The sequence below is a fragment of the Cryptotermes secundus genome, unplaced genomic scaffold (genome assembly GCF_002891405.2).
Source record: "Cryptotermes secundus unplaced genomic scaffold, Csec_1.0 scaffold446, whole genome shotgun sequence".
Taxonomy (NCBI): Eukaryota; Metazoa; Arthropoda; class Insecta; order Blattodea; family Kalotermitidae; genus Cryptotermes; species Cryptotermes secundus.
The window spans coordinates 681,087-698,740 of NW_019731271.1; the positions used below are offsets into that span (position 1 = coordinate 681,087).

At 41.3% G+C, this 17,654-nt stretch overlaps 1 protein-coding gene across 5 annotated transcripts in view; it reads right to left on the bottom strand.

Moving 5' to 3' along the window:
* Positions 1–15,618, bottom strand: part of LOC111866801 (glycine-rich cell wall structural protein 1.8) — a 43,571-nt gene extending 27,953 nt beyond the window's left edge. For 2 of the 5 annotated variants that reach the window (XM_023856073.2, XM_023856070.2), the window contains exons 1-5: positions 15,502–15,617; positions 4,605–4,728; positions 2,825–2,947; positions 2,668–2,747; positions 2,347–2,569 (exon numbers count right to left, since the gene is read on the bottom strand). In XM_023856073.2, coding sequence (XP_023711841.1) covers positions 2,347–2,569; positions 2,668–2,747; positions 2,825–2,947; positions 4,605–4,720 — 542 coding nt within the window. In that variant the 5' untranslated portion in view covers positions 4,721–4,728; positions 15,502–15,617. Of the gene's footprint in view, positions 1–2,346; positions 2,570–2,667; positions 2,748–2,824; positions 2,948–4,604; positions 4,729–15,501 lie in introns of all 5 variants that reach the window. The other 3 variants (XM_023856074.2, XM_023856072.2, XM_023856071.2) reach the window with 2 other exon arrangements.
* Positions 15,619–17,654: the final 2,036 nt, after the last annotated feature.

A 17,654-nucleotide genomic window follows, 5' to 3' on the forward strand; every position in this document is an offset into this window, starting at 1 on the left:
AGACGAAGGGTCATCACCTTCGTCGGCAACTTGGGGACCGCCAGACCAGTGTGGCTGGAGAGGTGTGAATAATTATTCCGGTGTAGCTGCGGGGATAAATATCACTGCAGCTCAACATCACTGGCCTGCTTCCTCTAAATCGCAATTGAGGTGTCGTGTGTGCTCTTCGCGTGGGAAGCGGTCTAGCGTTCGTACGAAGTGCGTGAGCTGCGACGTCGGACTCTGCATTTCGGAATGTTTTTGGCAGTACCATACGAAGGCCACATTACCATAGATGACGCAGGAGGGAAGGCTGTTCCTCATGAAGATGGTGAACATATATCACGTAAGCAGAGCAAAAATTTAATTTTAAAAAAATCATTACACGCGTGCAATGCGCGAAATCATATGAGGTCGTTCGGCCATATGACGTCGGTAGATTACATTAGATTATGCAGGAAGGAAGGCTGTCTCCTTATAAAGGTGGTGACCAAAAATCATGTAAATAGAATATTTAAAAAAAAAACCTTACACGTGTGGAATCCGTGACATCATATGATGACGTTTGGCCAGCTGCCCTAACTTTCAACGACATCATATGATGATGTTCGTCCAATAAAGGTTAAAATTGTGTTTGCGGAACCTCTGCTGGTCCCAACCTCATCAGCAACTTCATGGATGGCCAAACGACGGTCCTCCGTGATCAGTGCCTGCACTTTTTCAATGACATCAGCATTTCAACTCAACGGTCTCCCAGAACACTGCTCACTGTCCGCCGGCATACGGCCATGTTCAAAGCGGTTGAACAACTCTTTAATTTGGGTGACCCCCCCTGCATCATCGCCGAAAGCCTGCTGAATTTTGCGGATTGTTTCCGCTTGGGTATCCCCAACTTAATGCAGTATTGCTGCTCCAAGCATTCTGTCATCTTGAGCGAAACAAGAATGCAACAAACACGTGTTACACCACTTCGTTATCTGATAGCCACAGAGGCATCCAGCAGTGTTGCGAGTCAGCAAAAAATCACGCATGCGCACGAAAGTCCCTTCTACCACTACGCTCAGTTTCCCCACCCTTTTGGCAATTACTTACAGCAGAAAAAAATAAAGTTGGATACTTTTTGGACATACGGTAAATTGAGTGTGTTTGAGAACAGGGTGTTGAGAATATTTGGACTGACGAGAGATGAACTGACAGGTTGGAGGAAACTGCATAATTTCAATAAATAATTTTATTTTCTTTTGTATACCATAATAGTGACAGGAGGTTGGAGAAAACTGCATAGTGAGGAGCTTCACAACTTGTACTCTTCTCCAAGTATAATTAGAATGATCAAGTCAAGGAGGATGAAGTGGGCAGGGCATGTAGCACAAATGGGGGAGACGAGGAATGCGTATAGGATATTGGTGGGAAAACCAGAAGGAAAGAGACCACTGGGAAGACCAAGGCGTAGGTAGGTGGACAATATTAAAATGGGTCTTAGAGAGAGGATGGGATGGTATGGATTGGATTCATCTGGCTCAAGATATGAACCAGCGGAGGGCTCTTGTGAACACGGTAATGAACCTTCCATTAAATGCTGGGAAATTCTTGAGTAGCTGCAGAAATGGCGGCTCCTCCAGTGAGTATGTATGAAAATACAAAAACAAACATAATGTTCACTGGATGTACATACACAAACTTTCAATTTCAAAAACAGATATACTGGGGCATGGATTCAATCTTAATAATCTAGTTCTTTGTAGTGTTTCAGTCTTCAGAAATGTAACAAAATATTTTCTAACACTCAGAATCCTAGATGATTAAAAATCACGATTTCATCAGGTCAAGAGCAAGAACAGCAAATTTAAAACCTTGCACATACAAGGTTAATTTATGTGGAATTTGTTTGCATATATACGATAAATGTAAACTATTTACTGTGTACTGTAAAATTAAAATAATGCAGTGTACAAGACATCTTATCTATAGCACTCACTGCATACAATCAAAAAGAAATATGTACCATTCCAGAGCAGGATAAAAAATCAACTTCAGGGGAGTTAACCCTGTACTGAAAGAAAAACCACACAAATGCTCACCCCCCCCCCAAATATTTAAAATTAACCACAGATTGTGAATCATAAGAAACAGCCATTTCCTACCAGTTTCAAATTATTTACATCCCAAGGCTCTGCCTGCTTCCTTCAATTCTAGATTAAGATTTTACTGCACTTGCTAGTTTAAAAATACATGTACCATGATACATGTTTTCAAGAATTTCAATCATATTAGTATAACCTACATTGTTATTCATGTGGGAGAAAGGCAGTTAAATACTTAAATAGCCAAAAATTAAAGAAATAGTATTTGCAATTAAAGACTGACCTCGGTGGATGAGGATGAGCAGAATAACCATTAGCACCTTGTGCACCTTCAAATCGACCTCTCTTGGCCATTGGTCCACCCTGTGGTGGTACCATGCCACCTCGCTTTGCTGGTGGTGGTCCATATCGGTCACCACCCATAGGAGCTCCACCACCACCCCGACCTCCTCTGTCAAAACCACGACCTCCACGGCCCCCTCTGTCCATCCCACGGCCTCCACGACCTATAAATTCAAAGCAGGAATTAGTGTCACAACCTGAACACCACACACTCTGCAAAACCAAATACTGCTTTGTCTCAAAATGTCATATTTCAATTTACCTCTACCTCCAAAACCACCACCTCGTCCATCTCCCCTTGAGCTAAAGTCTCCACGTCCTCTCATACCCATGCCTCGTCCTCTGGAAAGCAACAATCCATTTTATGCAAACAAATAAAAGAAAAGGTGAGATTAATATCACTGTTATAACAAACCAACCTTCCTCCAGGTCCACCAAAGCCACCTCGGTCCCCTCCACGGCCCATACCACCACCCCTAGGAGGGCCACCTCTACCTCCTCGACCCTGTAGCCCACCTCGCATCATGCCACCACGGCCACCCCTAGAAGAATGTCATAAAAATAACATCAGAAATAATTCTCTTAATATTAACAGTTTGCAGACCATGCACCCTTTAAAAGATTTTTCGCTTTTAAACATGGCGGACCGTTTGCCTGTTAACAGGTTTTTAAAACACAATAAGCTGCAACACAATATACATCTCTCTGGTGCCACCCAAGTTGCACACAATGGCGTAATAAAACTCTGGAATATTCGCTTGCTTGTCAGAAAGTTAATCTCGCTGTTTTCTTAAGCCACTATAAGTGATAATGCTTTGTTGCTCTTCAAGCTGTATGTATCAGCCAGTAGTGTTGGGGTATGGACAAGGACAAATTCTTCTCCGAGGAGCCAGCTGGCCTGCCTTGTGAGATGCGTAGTTATGGTATTTGAGAGAGCAGCAGTGACAGGGGAGAGCAAAGAATTGTGGCCACAGACAGTAAAAGTGACCGCATCTCCGACGATAATGATGGTAATAACATTGCAGGGACAGTAAAAAAAATTTTAAAAAATCACAAAAATCTAAATCCTGATTCGAAATTTAAATACAAAGCATTTCTGATGAATGTGGCAAAGCCTTGGGCTACGGACCAGATGGTGGAGGCAGAGCCAGAATCAGACACACTTAGTGCGACCGTGCCCATCCAATCCCACCCCACGCAAGCCTCATGTGGATCCCACAGGGCGATTCTAGGGTGACATACACTCATGAAAATTGTGAAGAGTGAACATTCCATGGGGAAGCATCTTTCTAGGCAATGCCGTGTTTCCACAGTTCATAAAAAAGGAGCATGTCTACATTTGCAAGTTCTCTGTAATGCCACTTCACAAAGGGGAATGTTTCCAGAAATATCACGCTCTCAAGCACTTCTAGGAGCATTGGAAAGTGTTCTCCAAAAATTTTAGTTCATAAAATTAATTATGAAATTTTATATTAATTTTTAAAGTGAACAGTGCACAAGTTAGGGTAGTAGGTTTAAAAATGCCGGTCCCCAGGGTGATTAAATATTTAAATCGCCAGTCCGTGAAGTGTTAAGAGTGGAGGTTTATAAAAACAAAACTAACTCCTTGACGTTCAGTGCGCAAGCAAACTATACCAACAAAGCAACCGCTACTTGTTGGCAAAGTTAGTGCCAACTTTTGCAGATAGAGGGGGGGCCATGTGGTCAGCGGAACCGTTTCCCATGGCTGTTAATTTTGGTTCTCTAAACTGAAGCCGCTACCTTTCCACTGAAATAGCTCCTCAATTATCCTTATGAATCTAAGAGGACCCCGTTTCAGACAATCTGGTAGAGAAGAGAACTGAACCAGGGACCTCTGGATCTGTATCCAGGAACTCTGACCACTAGATCACAGGGGTGGTCTGATCTGATGAATATAAAAAGAAATTTAATCCTTTATATACAAAGTTTACAATATAACTCAATTCATGTCAAGTAGCATAAACTTTGCAGGAGTGACATGCCCCCTGATTCAAACCTTCATCAGAAAGGTAACGAGAGGTTATACTACTCATGACAGAAATATTTAAGCTGAATCTTAGGACAGAAGGCCACCCTTTCACTTTCCCCTTTACTTCTCCATCATCCATATTATGTTATCAGGGTTTCTGAAAAAAATTAACTGTAGCCTAATTTTCAGGAATAAAATTAGAAACCTACCTTCCTCGCATACCATCACCAAAACCTCCACGACCTCTCAGTGGGCCACCTCTTCCTGGGCCACCCCTACCACGTGCCCCACCACGAAAACCACCACGGTTTGGCACCTCTTCCATTGTTCAGGCTGGCAGAGAAAACATCTGATTAATCATTATGACTCAGAAATAGGAAATTTAGATCTCCCAGCTTCTACAGGGTTCTTGATCATACTTTAATTTGGGATAACAGTTCAGAATCTGGGAATGGGTGATTTTAAACCTCCTGGTCGAAAAATGCTGGCAACATTTTCAGATGAGGGTATTAAAAAGTTGGTCTTGCAGCAATGCTTTAAACTCGTATTCAGGACGTCCCCAGATAAAATCTCAGCTGGGCCACCAGCTATCGTGAGACTTTTTGTAGTTTTCTCAAGTCCCTATAAGCAAATGACCTTCATTAAGCAATGATGTCCATGTTCCAAATCACTTACAATTCATCATCCCATCACAAAATGCCATATAAATCTTGGTCATCAAATACCAAACAACAAACAATATAATGACAATGTTATTGGGGATAAAAAACTAAACGCTCAGCAACCAAACCATGTTTATATACAGGATACATGCTCATGTGTTCCTGCATGTTTTACTACTGTTGTGGAACTGTGTTTATTGCTAAGGAAATGTGATGTCGGCATAAAGATAGCATGGATTAACAACTCACAGCAAAGAGAGAAATAACAGTGCAACACAGCAGAATCAATGCTACAAGCTGCAGTTGGTATCTTAGAAAACCTTCCTCATCCTGAAGGAAGTTTTCCTGACACTGACCCCAAGGCGGCGCCCATTTAAAATTTTTATATTTGTCGTCAATATCACAAACAAGTTATCTTGGGACTGGGCATCCTGCTCACATATGATCCATCTGGCGATCTATGAAGTCAAACCCTGTCTTGCAGAGGAAAAGGTATTGCTATGGAGCTCCAGCATTCCAGCCTTATGGCTGCACAATGCGAGGGAGTGGTGACAGCTCAACTGGAAAGCCCTTTCAAAGTGGAAAATGGCCTTGCAGAACCAAGTAAGGAGGACCATCTGCCCGAAAGGCTCTACACAGCCAGGACCCCAACCCGAGACAGAAGGTACCCGTTAGGGTCCTGAATGCTAGCCACCACAACCAGAAGCTAAAGAAAGGACCACACCCAAGAATGTGGAATGACATGGGGTTACTGATGAGTCAGACAGCCCCTGGTCATCCTGTCATTCTAGTCAGGAAGAAGGGGTACCTACACTTCTGCATTGACTACAGGAAAGTGAACAATGTCACAAGAATGTTTCCCACAGCCCCCACCCCGGCAACATTCTGGACATGGTGGCTGGAGCCAAATGGTTCTCCACTCTGGACCTATAGAACGGTTATAGAAAGGTGGTTTTGCATGCAAACGATGACTTCATTCTTGATGGGTCAAGGCTATGACTGTTCAGTCACGCCCTTTGGCCTCTGCAACGGTCCAGATATTTTTGAGCGGTCATCTGGGACCATCTTAGGTCTCACGAGTCATGTCTCACATGCCTGGACATGATCGTGATTGGCAGCATGTTCCAAGAGCATCTGCTAAACCTGCAGCATTTTCCAGTGGTTCCGGGAAGCGCGCCTAACTTCATTACGGAGAAGTGAGAACTCTTTCAGAAGGCAGTATGGTATCTCGGCCATATTGTGTCATCTGAGAGGACTACCACCAACCCTCATCATACATGTAGTTCAGGAGTGATATCCCAAGTACAGGACAGACAGAAGCGAGTAATATCCCACTACAGTAAGATGCTGAACAAGGCTGAGAGAAATTACTGCATCGCCCGATGGGAACTACTTGCAACAGTGAGGACACTGGAACATTTCCATGAGTACCTCTACGGACAGGAGTTCCACCTGCGCACCAACCACTCTGCATTCACCTGGCTCATGGGTTTTAAGAACCTCAGGGCACAAGCCGTCCAATGGATTCAGCGCCTACACAGGTACTTCACTTCTGAGCACCCTCATGGCTGAAAACACAACAATGCTGATGCCTTTCACAAAGACCATACCAAGAGGAGTGTGCCCACTGACAGAAAGTCAAGGCGTGGGCAGACATCAAGCAGGTGCAAACTATTGTGGCTGTAGCTGCAGGAGGCTGGGATCCAGTTGCTCTGAGAACACAACCGAGTGACCACAACACAGGTCCCATTCTGGAGGAAGCACAGAGTAGACAGCGCAGAGAATAGAAAGACTTCACCGACTGCAGACCCACATACAAAAACTACTGAGCACACTGGACAGGCTTCGCTGTGAGTAATGACATACTACAGCAACACCATGAATCCACTGATGATAGCAAATTAACCAGTCCTCCCTCAGAGCAGAGTGAACGATGTACTACCTACCTACACGGTGGACTGTTGACAAGTCACTTGGGTGTCACTGAGACTCTGAATAAGTTCCAACAAAGGTACACCTGCCTCCTGGCAAGAAACGACCAGTCACGGGCCCCAAACCAGGAATCAGAGCCAAATGTTTCAGTATGTTGGAACCATTTGGAAGGAGAGCCATGGATGTAGCTGGGCCCTTCACATGAAGCAACCAAGGAAACTAATAAGCCCCACCCCATTCGCCATGGACTATTTTACCCAGTGGCAGGAAGCCTACACCATTCCAATCTAGAGGCTTTGACAATGGCTGAGGCGTTAGTTACCAACTTCTCCCGCTTCAGAGTACCGCAGGAGCTATACAGTAACATTGACCACAATTTCAAGTCAAGCCTACTCTGATAACAGGTGTTGTGACATCTGGGAGTGAGAAAAACGCCACCACACCCCTGCACCCGCAATCGGATGGTACGGTCAAGCTCTACATCAAAACAGTTGAGGAGCGTCTACGAAAGGTCATCGCAATACACCAGAGGGATTGGGACTCAAGATTACCCGTCCTCCTCATGGCCTACTTCCACTCACAACATGAACTTGATGCCAACTAGCCTAGAATTCCTAAGAGAACTCCAATTGCCCTGTAACCTGCTGTTTGGGACACCCCGAATAGGGAACGGCCCATAACCAAACATACAGCAAATTTTGTGGATCATCTACACGGAATCCACACTTATGCCTGCCAACACATGAAGCTTGCCTGTCACCAGATGAAAACTTGTTAAGATCGACTCGCCAACTGCGCAGGCCACACTACGAGGGCAGCAAAGTGTGGCTTTATCGTCCAAACCGCACAAAGGGGAAATCAACCAAGCTCCAATCCTCATGGGAGGGCCCACAGAAGGTAGTCATCTAGATAAATGTGGTATACAGGATCCAGTGGAACCCTAGATCTAGGTTGGTGGTTGTACACTTGGACCGGCTCACACCTTATCAGGGAGCCGCTGAAAATGAGACACCTTAAGGAGGGAACAGTTGAAGAAAAATCACTGGTGAGCTAAGGACTGCTGAAGTTCAGTCACTGTAAGCTGTTGCTGCCAGAAGCTGGTAGCCGAGATCCAGGGACAGTGCAGGAATCCAGAGTAAGCGGAACAACCACCATTGAAGCCGTTACCAAGCAATGACTGGTGAAGACAGCAGACTGAAAAAACTCAGTGTGTGTGAATTAGCAGTAGTGCTACAGTTACTTGTGGTTATGATCAGTAAATATTCAATAAATTAAATTACCAATCCAAACCATGTCTAGAGTCACTGAAACATGTAACAATATTGTGAAATGTAGATGTGTATATGAACAGCAAATAAGAAAATGTAGGGATATGGGTAAGCTGTAGTGTTGGCAGTGATAAAGTAAGAATTACAACTCATCTGAATGAATCTAACACTCATTTCTATCCATCTGGCTGGACCTCATGACTTTATTGAAGACTGAGTGATACTGTACAAGGTGGAAAACTAAAAAGCAATTACTGCGGGCAAATTTACTGTTTGAAAAATAGGTAACTAAGTTATTCTAATTTTTAGATAGTACCTTATCTCTCAAACTTCATGACCTTTAACAGAAAACACACATTCAAAATTAACTGCAAATTCCTTGTAAAATATTCTTAAATAAGAAACAATTCCTTAGACAATACATTAATATTTAAGATGTGAATGTATAAGGGGTGAGCCTTCTCGGCCCTTGCACCGTGACCTACAGTGATCTATTGTCCTTACTATTTAGAGATTATATGATCTCTGGTAAAAACATTCCTTCAAAGATCAAAAATTTGGTCCAGGCATGTACAGGTTTTCTTAGAGAACCAAATCACTCAACTCTTACTAGCTTGTAAGCTTTCACCTCCCAAGAAACAATACACTCTGCTCACAGTTGGTGGAATCTGGTTTGGGCATTATAGCAGAAATAATTTGGGGGGTTGGACATAACACAGCAATTACAACAGTAAAGACGATTTATGCTGGGTGGTAAATCATTCATATACAATACTAACAAGCCTTCACAAGAAAAACAAAGCTCTTTACAAAACTGCTAAGAAAATCAGTTAAGACTGCTAGTGAAACTGCAGAAGCTTGAAGTACTGCAATAGTTTCAGTCTGTATGGATGGGCTGTAGATGAAGTCAATATAAGAACCTTCCCTAGTACAGTAGAAAGCTGATTATATACTACCAATTAACCAAATCAGAGCAATCAAGGAATGCATCTAATACACATCACTGACTTTCTCAGAAGAAGTGTTTGAGAATGCTAATTTATAATTATATTGAGTAATTTTTCACGTTTCACCAGCTTAAAAGTTTTCTGGTTTTTATTACTATAACAGTAGTTATCTATGCTACAAGCTGGAAGGTCACAAGTTCAATTTCAAATGAGGTCATTGGATTCTTTTCAATTTACCTATCCTTCCAGCCGCATTATGGCCCTGGGTTCAACTCAGCCTCTAACAGAAATGAGTACCAGGAATCTTCCTGGGGCTAAAGTGCAGTTGCCACATAAGGCTGATAACCTCACCACATGCGCCGATTATCTAGAAAATGTGGGATCTTTCACATTTAACAACCCTATGGGCCTCTACAGCCTGTTACAGGGTTAGCTTTACCTTTTTTTAACAGTACATTTATAACAGTGTTTTTAGTGGATAAGAACTTAATCCAATTAACCAAACCACCTCTGTCTCTAACTAAGATAATCAGCATTCTACAGTATAGGGACATATTACTTTCTCCACATCTAGTGAAACTAAATATTGACAGTGTACATAAAACTGAATAATACCTCAATGCAAAATGATGCTGAAAGTAGTGAAACATAAGGTTACTCTACATTTGCTAGATCTGGTAAACATGCAGAGCGCACAAATTTGGGGGGGGGGGATGTTCGCAGCAAAACACACTGAAAAAGTTTCAAGCATACACTGTCAGTGTTGGTCTTGGTGGTGGCATTTTCAATTTTTAATGGCCCGTTTACACATTGTGGCTGATCCAAATACAGCTGTAAGTTCATATATATTGCTCTAGCTCTCAGAGTATGGTGTTATGCTTTTGCAGCAGCAACCTCTGCCTGAGCAGGTACAGTTAGGGAGGTTGAAATTTTTATAGTCCACATGACTCATTATGTGCTTCCATCATCCACATATTCACAGATTTTTGCATCAGCATCCTATCCACACCCACAATATGTTGCTACGCATGCAGATTCCTAACATCGTCCAACACCGACTCAGTCACATCTCCTTTATCTCTAGTGCTCCATGTCCATTCAGTTCACCTGTCACAATCTGTCTATACTTTTGGTTATTTCATTTATGTAAATACAATGCTCTGATATCAAGAATACAACTGGAACAAGGAAAAGCTCAAAGAGTGAAAACAAGAATGCAAATAAAAATCATGTGAAAAAATGGCATTCAAAATCCAGTTCTTTGGCAGTAAAATAAGTTGTAATTTGTTTAAACTGGAGTGGATGCAATGTGCATATTCAAATCTAAATAAGACTGTGTAATTCTACAGTGTGAACAATTCATCACTGCGCTAATACAATTCATAATAGTGCCAGGTTTACCATGCACCTCAAATGAACATGACACAAACCTCATGAGAAGTTTCAAAGTGAGACTGAAAATATCTTGAAAATAAGGGGCTCCAGTGAAGCTGAACACAGTAGTTCAGGTGTCCACCAACAGGGATTTTACTTCAGCCTCCACTACAGCTTCTATTTTATAAGTGCCTTAACTACAGCTGGAGGCCCTGTCAGGCCTGAAGTTCCCATGGAATCATCTCCACCATAGTCATCCAAATCACTCAGCAGTGATAACTCCAGTAACTCCTCCAGCCCACTGCCCTATGCAAGATCTAGCCCTGTACACAGCGAGGATTTCTTAGTTTCCGGTTTCCATGTTATTCTAATGCCTCCACCAGTTTTGTGGGTTCTGTGGAATTATTTATTGCTCATGTTACAATACGCATGAGTAAATCTGTTCACACGTAATCTAATTGAGAAAGGTCAAAATTTTGTGTTGGGAAAACAAGCCCTACTTTTCAAATTAAACATGTCCCATTTTATGCTTTTGACATAAGCAGAATTTTCAGGATGGCAATACACACATACAAAAATCATCTACATGCTCTATCTTACAGTTGAAAAATACAGTAGAACACTGATTATCAAAATTAATTAGTAACAAAGGTGGGTAAGATAACTGGATTAAAACAATGTACTGTACTATAATAAAAATAGAAAACTGTATGAAAGTTAGGTTAGGTGGGTCTGGGATTTATCAGTGCTTTAATTATAATTTTCATATCAGTCTACAAAATTTGCCACAATTTATTTGAAAGTTACATTAGACAACTTCTGTTTTCATTAGATTAGGTTGTAATAAAGAATAACAAAATTCGCCATGCCTGGGTTTGATGAAAGTAATGTCAGCTGAGTAGTCTTCATTAGCTTACGTTACTGCTCTCATTAGGATTTTAATATGGCAAAAAATAATTAAAAAATTCATGTTCCTCAGTTTCAGGACCTTATTATGGTAGCTCACAACTTCTACGTGCATGGAATGTATCAAAGCTTTCTCTCAAAAGGTGTTTACCTCCTTATTAGTTCCTTCTAGTACTCCCTCAATCCAATTACACTCATCAATTCAGAACTAGGTGAATGGTATCACAACTTTTATCTTTAACACTTTTTTTTTTCAAAAATAAATGTAGATGCAAATGAGGCCCAAGTAATGGCCATCCAGCCCTCTGTAGCAGTTTAGAAACATCTTAGTCTATCATGGCAGTCACCCTGCATTTTTTTTAATATATTGTAACGTGTCTGGAATCCAGAAGAGTCACTTCTATGGAAACGCTAGAACAGACCGTTGCATAAGAAGTAACAATAGTGATACTGTAATTCCAACAGTGAGCCGTTCTATCGAGAATATCGAATCTCCACGGTTACGACAAACACGCGTAGCATCCCAACAGAGACAGCGCGATAACAATGGGTTATTGCGTAGGGAACGCAGAACCAATAAGGCAACGTCTCCACCGCTATAACAGAGGGTTCCTTACCTAGCAGCGGCCAAGGTTATAAAAGCCCAGCTTCGACGAGAAGTCTTCAGTCTTCATCGAGCCAGCTAAGAAGCCAGTCGTCATCAAGCCTTCGGAGAAGAGAGTCCAGTGTCTCGCCAAATATTGTGAGCAGTGATTGTAACACTGCAAGGGCAAATGTTTGTAAAAGTGTGTGTAAACGAGCGAAAGAAATAAATTCGCTATATTGGGACAACGGCATGAACTTATTTGTCGCGTTATACACCCAATACGTGACAATTGGTGTCAGAAGTGACTTCGAACTTTAACACGCGCCCTACTGCTACAACATGGACATGGAAAAGATGATGGAAATGTTGGCAAGAATTGACGCCAACGTGAAATCTAACCAAGTAAAAGCAGAGGCCGACCAAGAAAAGGCAAAGAATGAATTGCTGGCCTTAATGGAGGCAAACGAGGCGAAGGCCGACACCCGCCACAACGAGCTGATGGCCGATTGGAAAGCCTGGGGGGAAGAGAGGAGAACTGCCCATGAAAAGATTGAGCCCCACCCGGAAGCGATGCAGTCCGTACTGGAGCATCGAGAAGTCCCCGTAGATGACGCCCAATACACCCAATACGTGACAATATCTATTAATTCTAAGAGTGCATTAACAACACACTGAGGACCGGTTGCATAATATCATGCTTTTGGCTTTTAAACATGGTGGACCAGTCACATGATATCATGCTTTTAGGACATGTTAGGATGTAACACACTATATCTTGCTCTGACGCCACCCAAGTTGCACGCAAAGGTATAATAAAAATCTGGAATGTTTGCTTACTTGTCAGTAACTTGACCTTGCTGTTTTCTTATCGCACTATAAACGAAAATGCTTTGCTGCTATTCGAGCTGTTTGTACCAACCAGTAATTAGTGGTGGGGTATGGACAAGGACAAATTCTTCTCCGATGAGCTAGCTGACCTGGCTTGTGAGACACGTAGTAATGGTGACTCAGAGAGCGGCAGTGACAGGGAAGAACAACGAATTGTGGCCACAGACAGTAAAAGTGACAGTAGCTCCGACGATAGTGGGGGTAATAACATTGTGGGGACAGTAAAAAAATCTCAAAAAAAAAAAAAACACAAAAATCTAAACCATGATTCAAAATTGAAATACAAAGCATTTCTGATGAATGTGGCAAAGGCCTGGGCTACAGACCAGATGGTGGTGGCAGAACCAGAGTCAGACACAGACTTAGTGCAACCAGGCCCATCAACTCCCACCCTACGCAGGCCTCATGTGGACTCTCGGGTGATATATGGAAACACACCCTCATGAAAATTGTGAAGAGTGAACATTCCAAGGGGAAGCATCCTTCTAGGCAATGCCATGTTTGCACAGTTCACAAAAAAGGACTATGTCTACATTTGCAAGTTCTGTGTAATGCCACTTCACGAAGGGAAATGTTTCCAGAAATATCACACCCTCAAGCACTTCTAGGATCACTGGTGTTTTCCAAAAATGTTTGTTCATAAAATTAATTAGGAGATTTTATATTAATTTTTAAAGTGAACAGTGCACAAGTTAGGTTAGTAGGTTTAATAATGGAGGCCCCAGGGCGATTTAAATATTTAATATTTTGTACATTTACTTCTTTTTTACATATAAATTTAGGAATTCTGTTTATGAAGTAATGAGTGTCTTACACACATCTTTTTTTCTCTAGTCTTATGAGCTCTGTAACTAACTTTGGGTATTAGTTTTTGTTTTTCTCAGACAAAATATCCATCACTGTTGCCCCTTGGTCCTCATATAGTTTACAATCCTTTAAGACATTCTTCTGCTTGCAGCCCATCACATTCGCATTGAGCCCTGGACACAATGTTAAATCTACTTAAGATTGTTTTAAGACTAGAGTGGCCTGCTCTCATATGGCTGACACAAAGGTATGACAGTTCCTTTTTTGCATCATGAAACCACAGAGAAAATCCATTTCTGTAATACCTTTCAAAGCAGCTTCCTCCTGTCCCTTTTCATGTTTTAACAGAAACTGTGAAGCTCCTCTTTGTATTTATTTTTCCACTGGTAATAGTAGTTGACTATCTATGCCCTGACTGCTTTGCTCTCTCTTTAACTTCAACTCCACAACCATGTCCCCCTTTCCAGAAAATTTTATTTTTCTTCCTCGCAATTCCAATTCTATTTTGTCTTTAAGCTTTAACGTGTGATGTGCTGTTCATGGCACAGGCATTACAAATTCCTTACAGTGCACTTTTTCAGCCAAAGAAAATCATGAAATTTTGCTCAGAGTAAATTTTTTAATAATTTCAAGTGTTTCACCAACTTCCAGTGCTTTGGCTGTAAATGTGGGCAGTATAGCAGTATAACTACTGCCATCTACCTACATTTCTTCAAAACTTTAAAACCCATTACATTATATGAAAACATCACCAATAAAGGCAATAAGTATGGAGAAGTGTGAACTCCTGCAAGTAGTAACCACCATGCCTCTGGTGCATACAGAATAGAGCTGGAATAGAGTAAAGTCAGGGTATGTTGCCATTACGTTCACCAACAAATAAATAACTAAAAATTCAAATGGAGTGACTGCAGCATGGTGAAGTACACCTAGAAAAACTTATGGCATGAGCTACACGTCCCTTTGTTACTCATAATTTTTTTTCTGCCACAAATATGACTTCCATTATGAATGCAGGTCCAAAACACAAGCATATAGTTCTTGTTTGTTAACATGCTGAACAGTGTATACCTATCAACTACCTACGATTAGCATAATACTTTTATTTTATTGCTAGTGGAATGGGACTAAATCCCTTGTACTGTGGCCACTTCTGGCCTATTGTACCAGCGCCAGATGAAAAGTGAAGGTGATTGTGGAGCACATGGCAAGGGAAACCGAAGTACTCGGAGAAAACCTGACCCTGCGCAACTTTGTCCACCACAAATAACACTTGACAAGACCGGGGATCGAAGCCGGGCCGCAGCGATTAACCGCTTGAGCTATTGCGAGGCCAACATAATACTTGGTTAATAGAATACCGAACAGTGGATTAAATTACCGGTAATTACTCAATTTAGCGAGCCATACATGTGGACAATCCATCCTCAATTACGTTGAACTGCGACGTATGTCAGAACCACTAGATATGACAAATAAAATACTAAGACAAAATAAATGCCAAAATGGTAAAACGGCTAGAATTCTTAAACAAAACAATATAAAGACCTTTTACTAACAATGAACCGAACCTACGTGAAGCTAGAATTTTGCCGGGAAAAAATGAAAACAAAGAAACTATCAAAAATAAGCTAGAAACATCATCCCTATTACCATCAAACCGTTGTCAGTATTATTATAATCTCAATACTATGTAACTGCAACAGTTAACAATGAAACATCATGCAATTACCTACCTGAAAACCTAAAACGCCTACAACTAAACCACTCCAAAATCAAAATGGACTCTAACCACCGCTTCCTAGCAATTCCGGTACACTCACATCCTCGCATCATTCGCATCCGCTCACATCGCGCACAACAACCGCGCCTAACGCTTTCCAACGCTGAGTGCTTTCGAACGTCGCCCACAGTGATAGCTGCTCCGACGGATCACTATTCTCACTGCATATTTCCAACGATCAGAAAGGGATCAGAGAGTTCACCACGGAGAGACAAATCGATTATCGAATGCTGATTCTCTTAATTCACCTGTTCTTATTTCAAAACATACTCCTGAGAGTATTTGATAACATTAAGCGCTGCCATCTATGGCCCATGTACACAAACTGTAATCAACATAACAGTGGTAAAATCAAATATTGAATGTGTAAATAAATAAATAAATAAGAAGACACAAGAAGACAAGAGTACACAACACACAACGCGTAAGAAACATCCGACCATAAGCCTACACAACCTCAAGTTGATATTTCCCATCATCGGGACGAATCAACAAGAAGGAGCCGAACATTTTACTTTAAATGTTTTAAACTTTTAAATTATTTTAACATTGACGGCTCAATTTGAGGGCAATTTTCAGATGGAATGCAAGAGTTGTACGTGCATTCAATGCTACTAGAACGTGTTGTGCTTTTACACTTCGACATCTGTAACAGCGTCCACGCAGCTTACATACTGTGTACATTAAACAACGCCAGTGTTTTCATGTGTTTGTAATACGTGCCTCTGATGATGGTTTCTCTTGAACCGAAACATGTAAGGCAAGTGAGATAAATAAGTGACCTAAAAACATTGTTACACTCGACGGATTTTTCATTGACAATTTGTCACAACATGCAAGTTTTCTGTTCTTCCCAACAGAGACTACTGCTGACAAATTCACGTATTAACTGAATCTTTACTACACGTAATTAACGCGTGCTGTATCTGTCAGGGCAGTGAATTAGCATAATTTCGCGCAGCATCATTACAATTTTATTGGAGCACAAAAATTTGATCGGTGCTACTAGACAGTGGAAATTAGAAGAGACGGGGAATATGTTTAACCCACGATATGGCGTTTAGGCTATCATTTGCTAACGACAAAGTGTTACACGCTGAAAACGAAACTAGATTGATTGATTGATTGATTTCGTCACTGTAGATCATTGGTACATGATATAGGACAAGTCAAGTTAATTCTGAATATTAACAATTTAATATATGAGTAAGATTAAAATTACAATTGTTTACAGTTGATTACAATTTAGAATTAGTTAGATATTCTTATTTGTGGAGAATTTGATGGAATGAAGATTGGCAGGGGAAACCGAAGTACTCGGAGGAAACCTGCCCCAGCTCCACTTTGTCCATCACAAATCCCACTTGCCCATATCGCAGTGGCGGGAAGCCAGCCACTAATCGCTTAAGCTATGGCTATGCAACACCCACTATACAGTTCAAATATGATTATTAGAATTTATGATCTACGAACAGCAACCAAAGAAACGTTTAAATTGCCAAATAGTCTGAAAATCAACCAACAAGGAAAAAGAGAGTAATCAGAACGATAAGCCAATGTGAAGAAAAAGTGTAATCTTCACATTCCTAAGCTGTAAATCAACGCCTATCGTAGGAAAATGATTTCAAAATTAAGCTATTTAATTACGCGTTCGACAATTAGGGCAGCCATAAAATGAAAACACGATCACAATCAATACTGAACAAATTAATGGAGGTAGCAACATTCATGTTATACATGGCAGTGAAACGTCTCTTTTGAGGGGGGGGGGAAGTAGGGAGACAAGGCTACAGACAGACGAGATTATTTCATATCACAGTGGACGGATATACACATACAACTTATTTATTATTAAATCAATGCTATTTATAAAACAAAGAGAAGGCTTCGGTAATCTCTACGTGTGTTAGGAAAATCATTCTCGGTTGCGGGTTATCTTCTTTCGAAATACCACAGTTAAATGTGAATATGATTACGAAATGTACCTATTCGTCCCTTCTGTTTAATCGTCCCGAAAATCATGTGTTATTAAAAAAAAACTCCGTTGTCTTAGTCCGCAAACGAAATATACCGACCGAGCGACCGCCGCTTGTCGGCTAAGTTTGG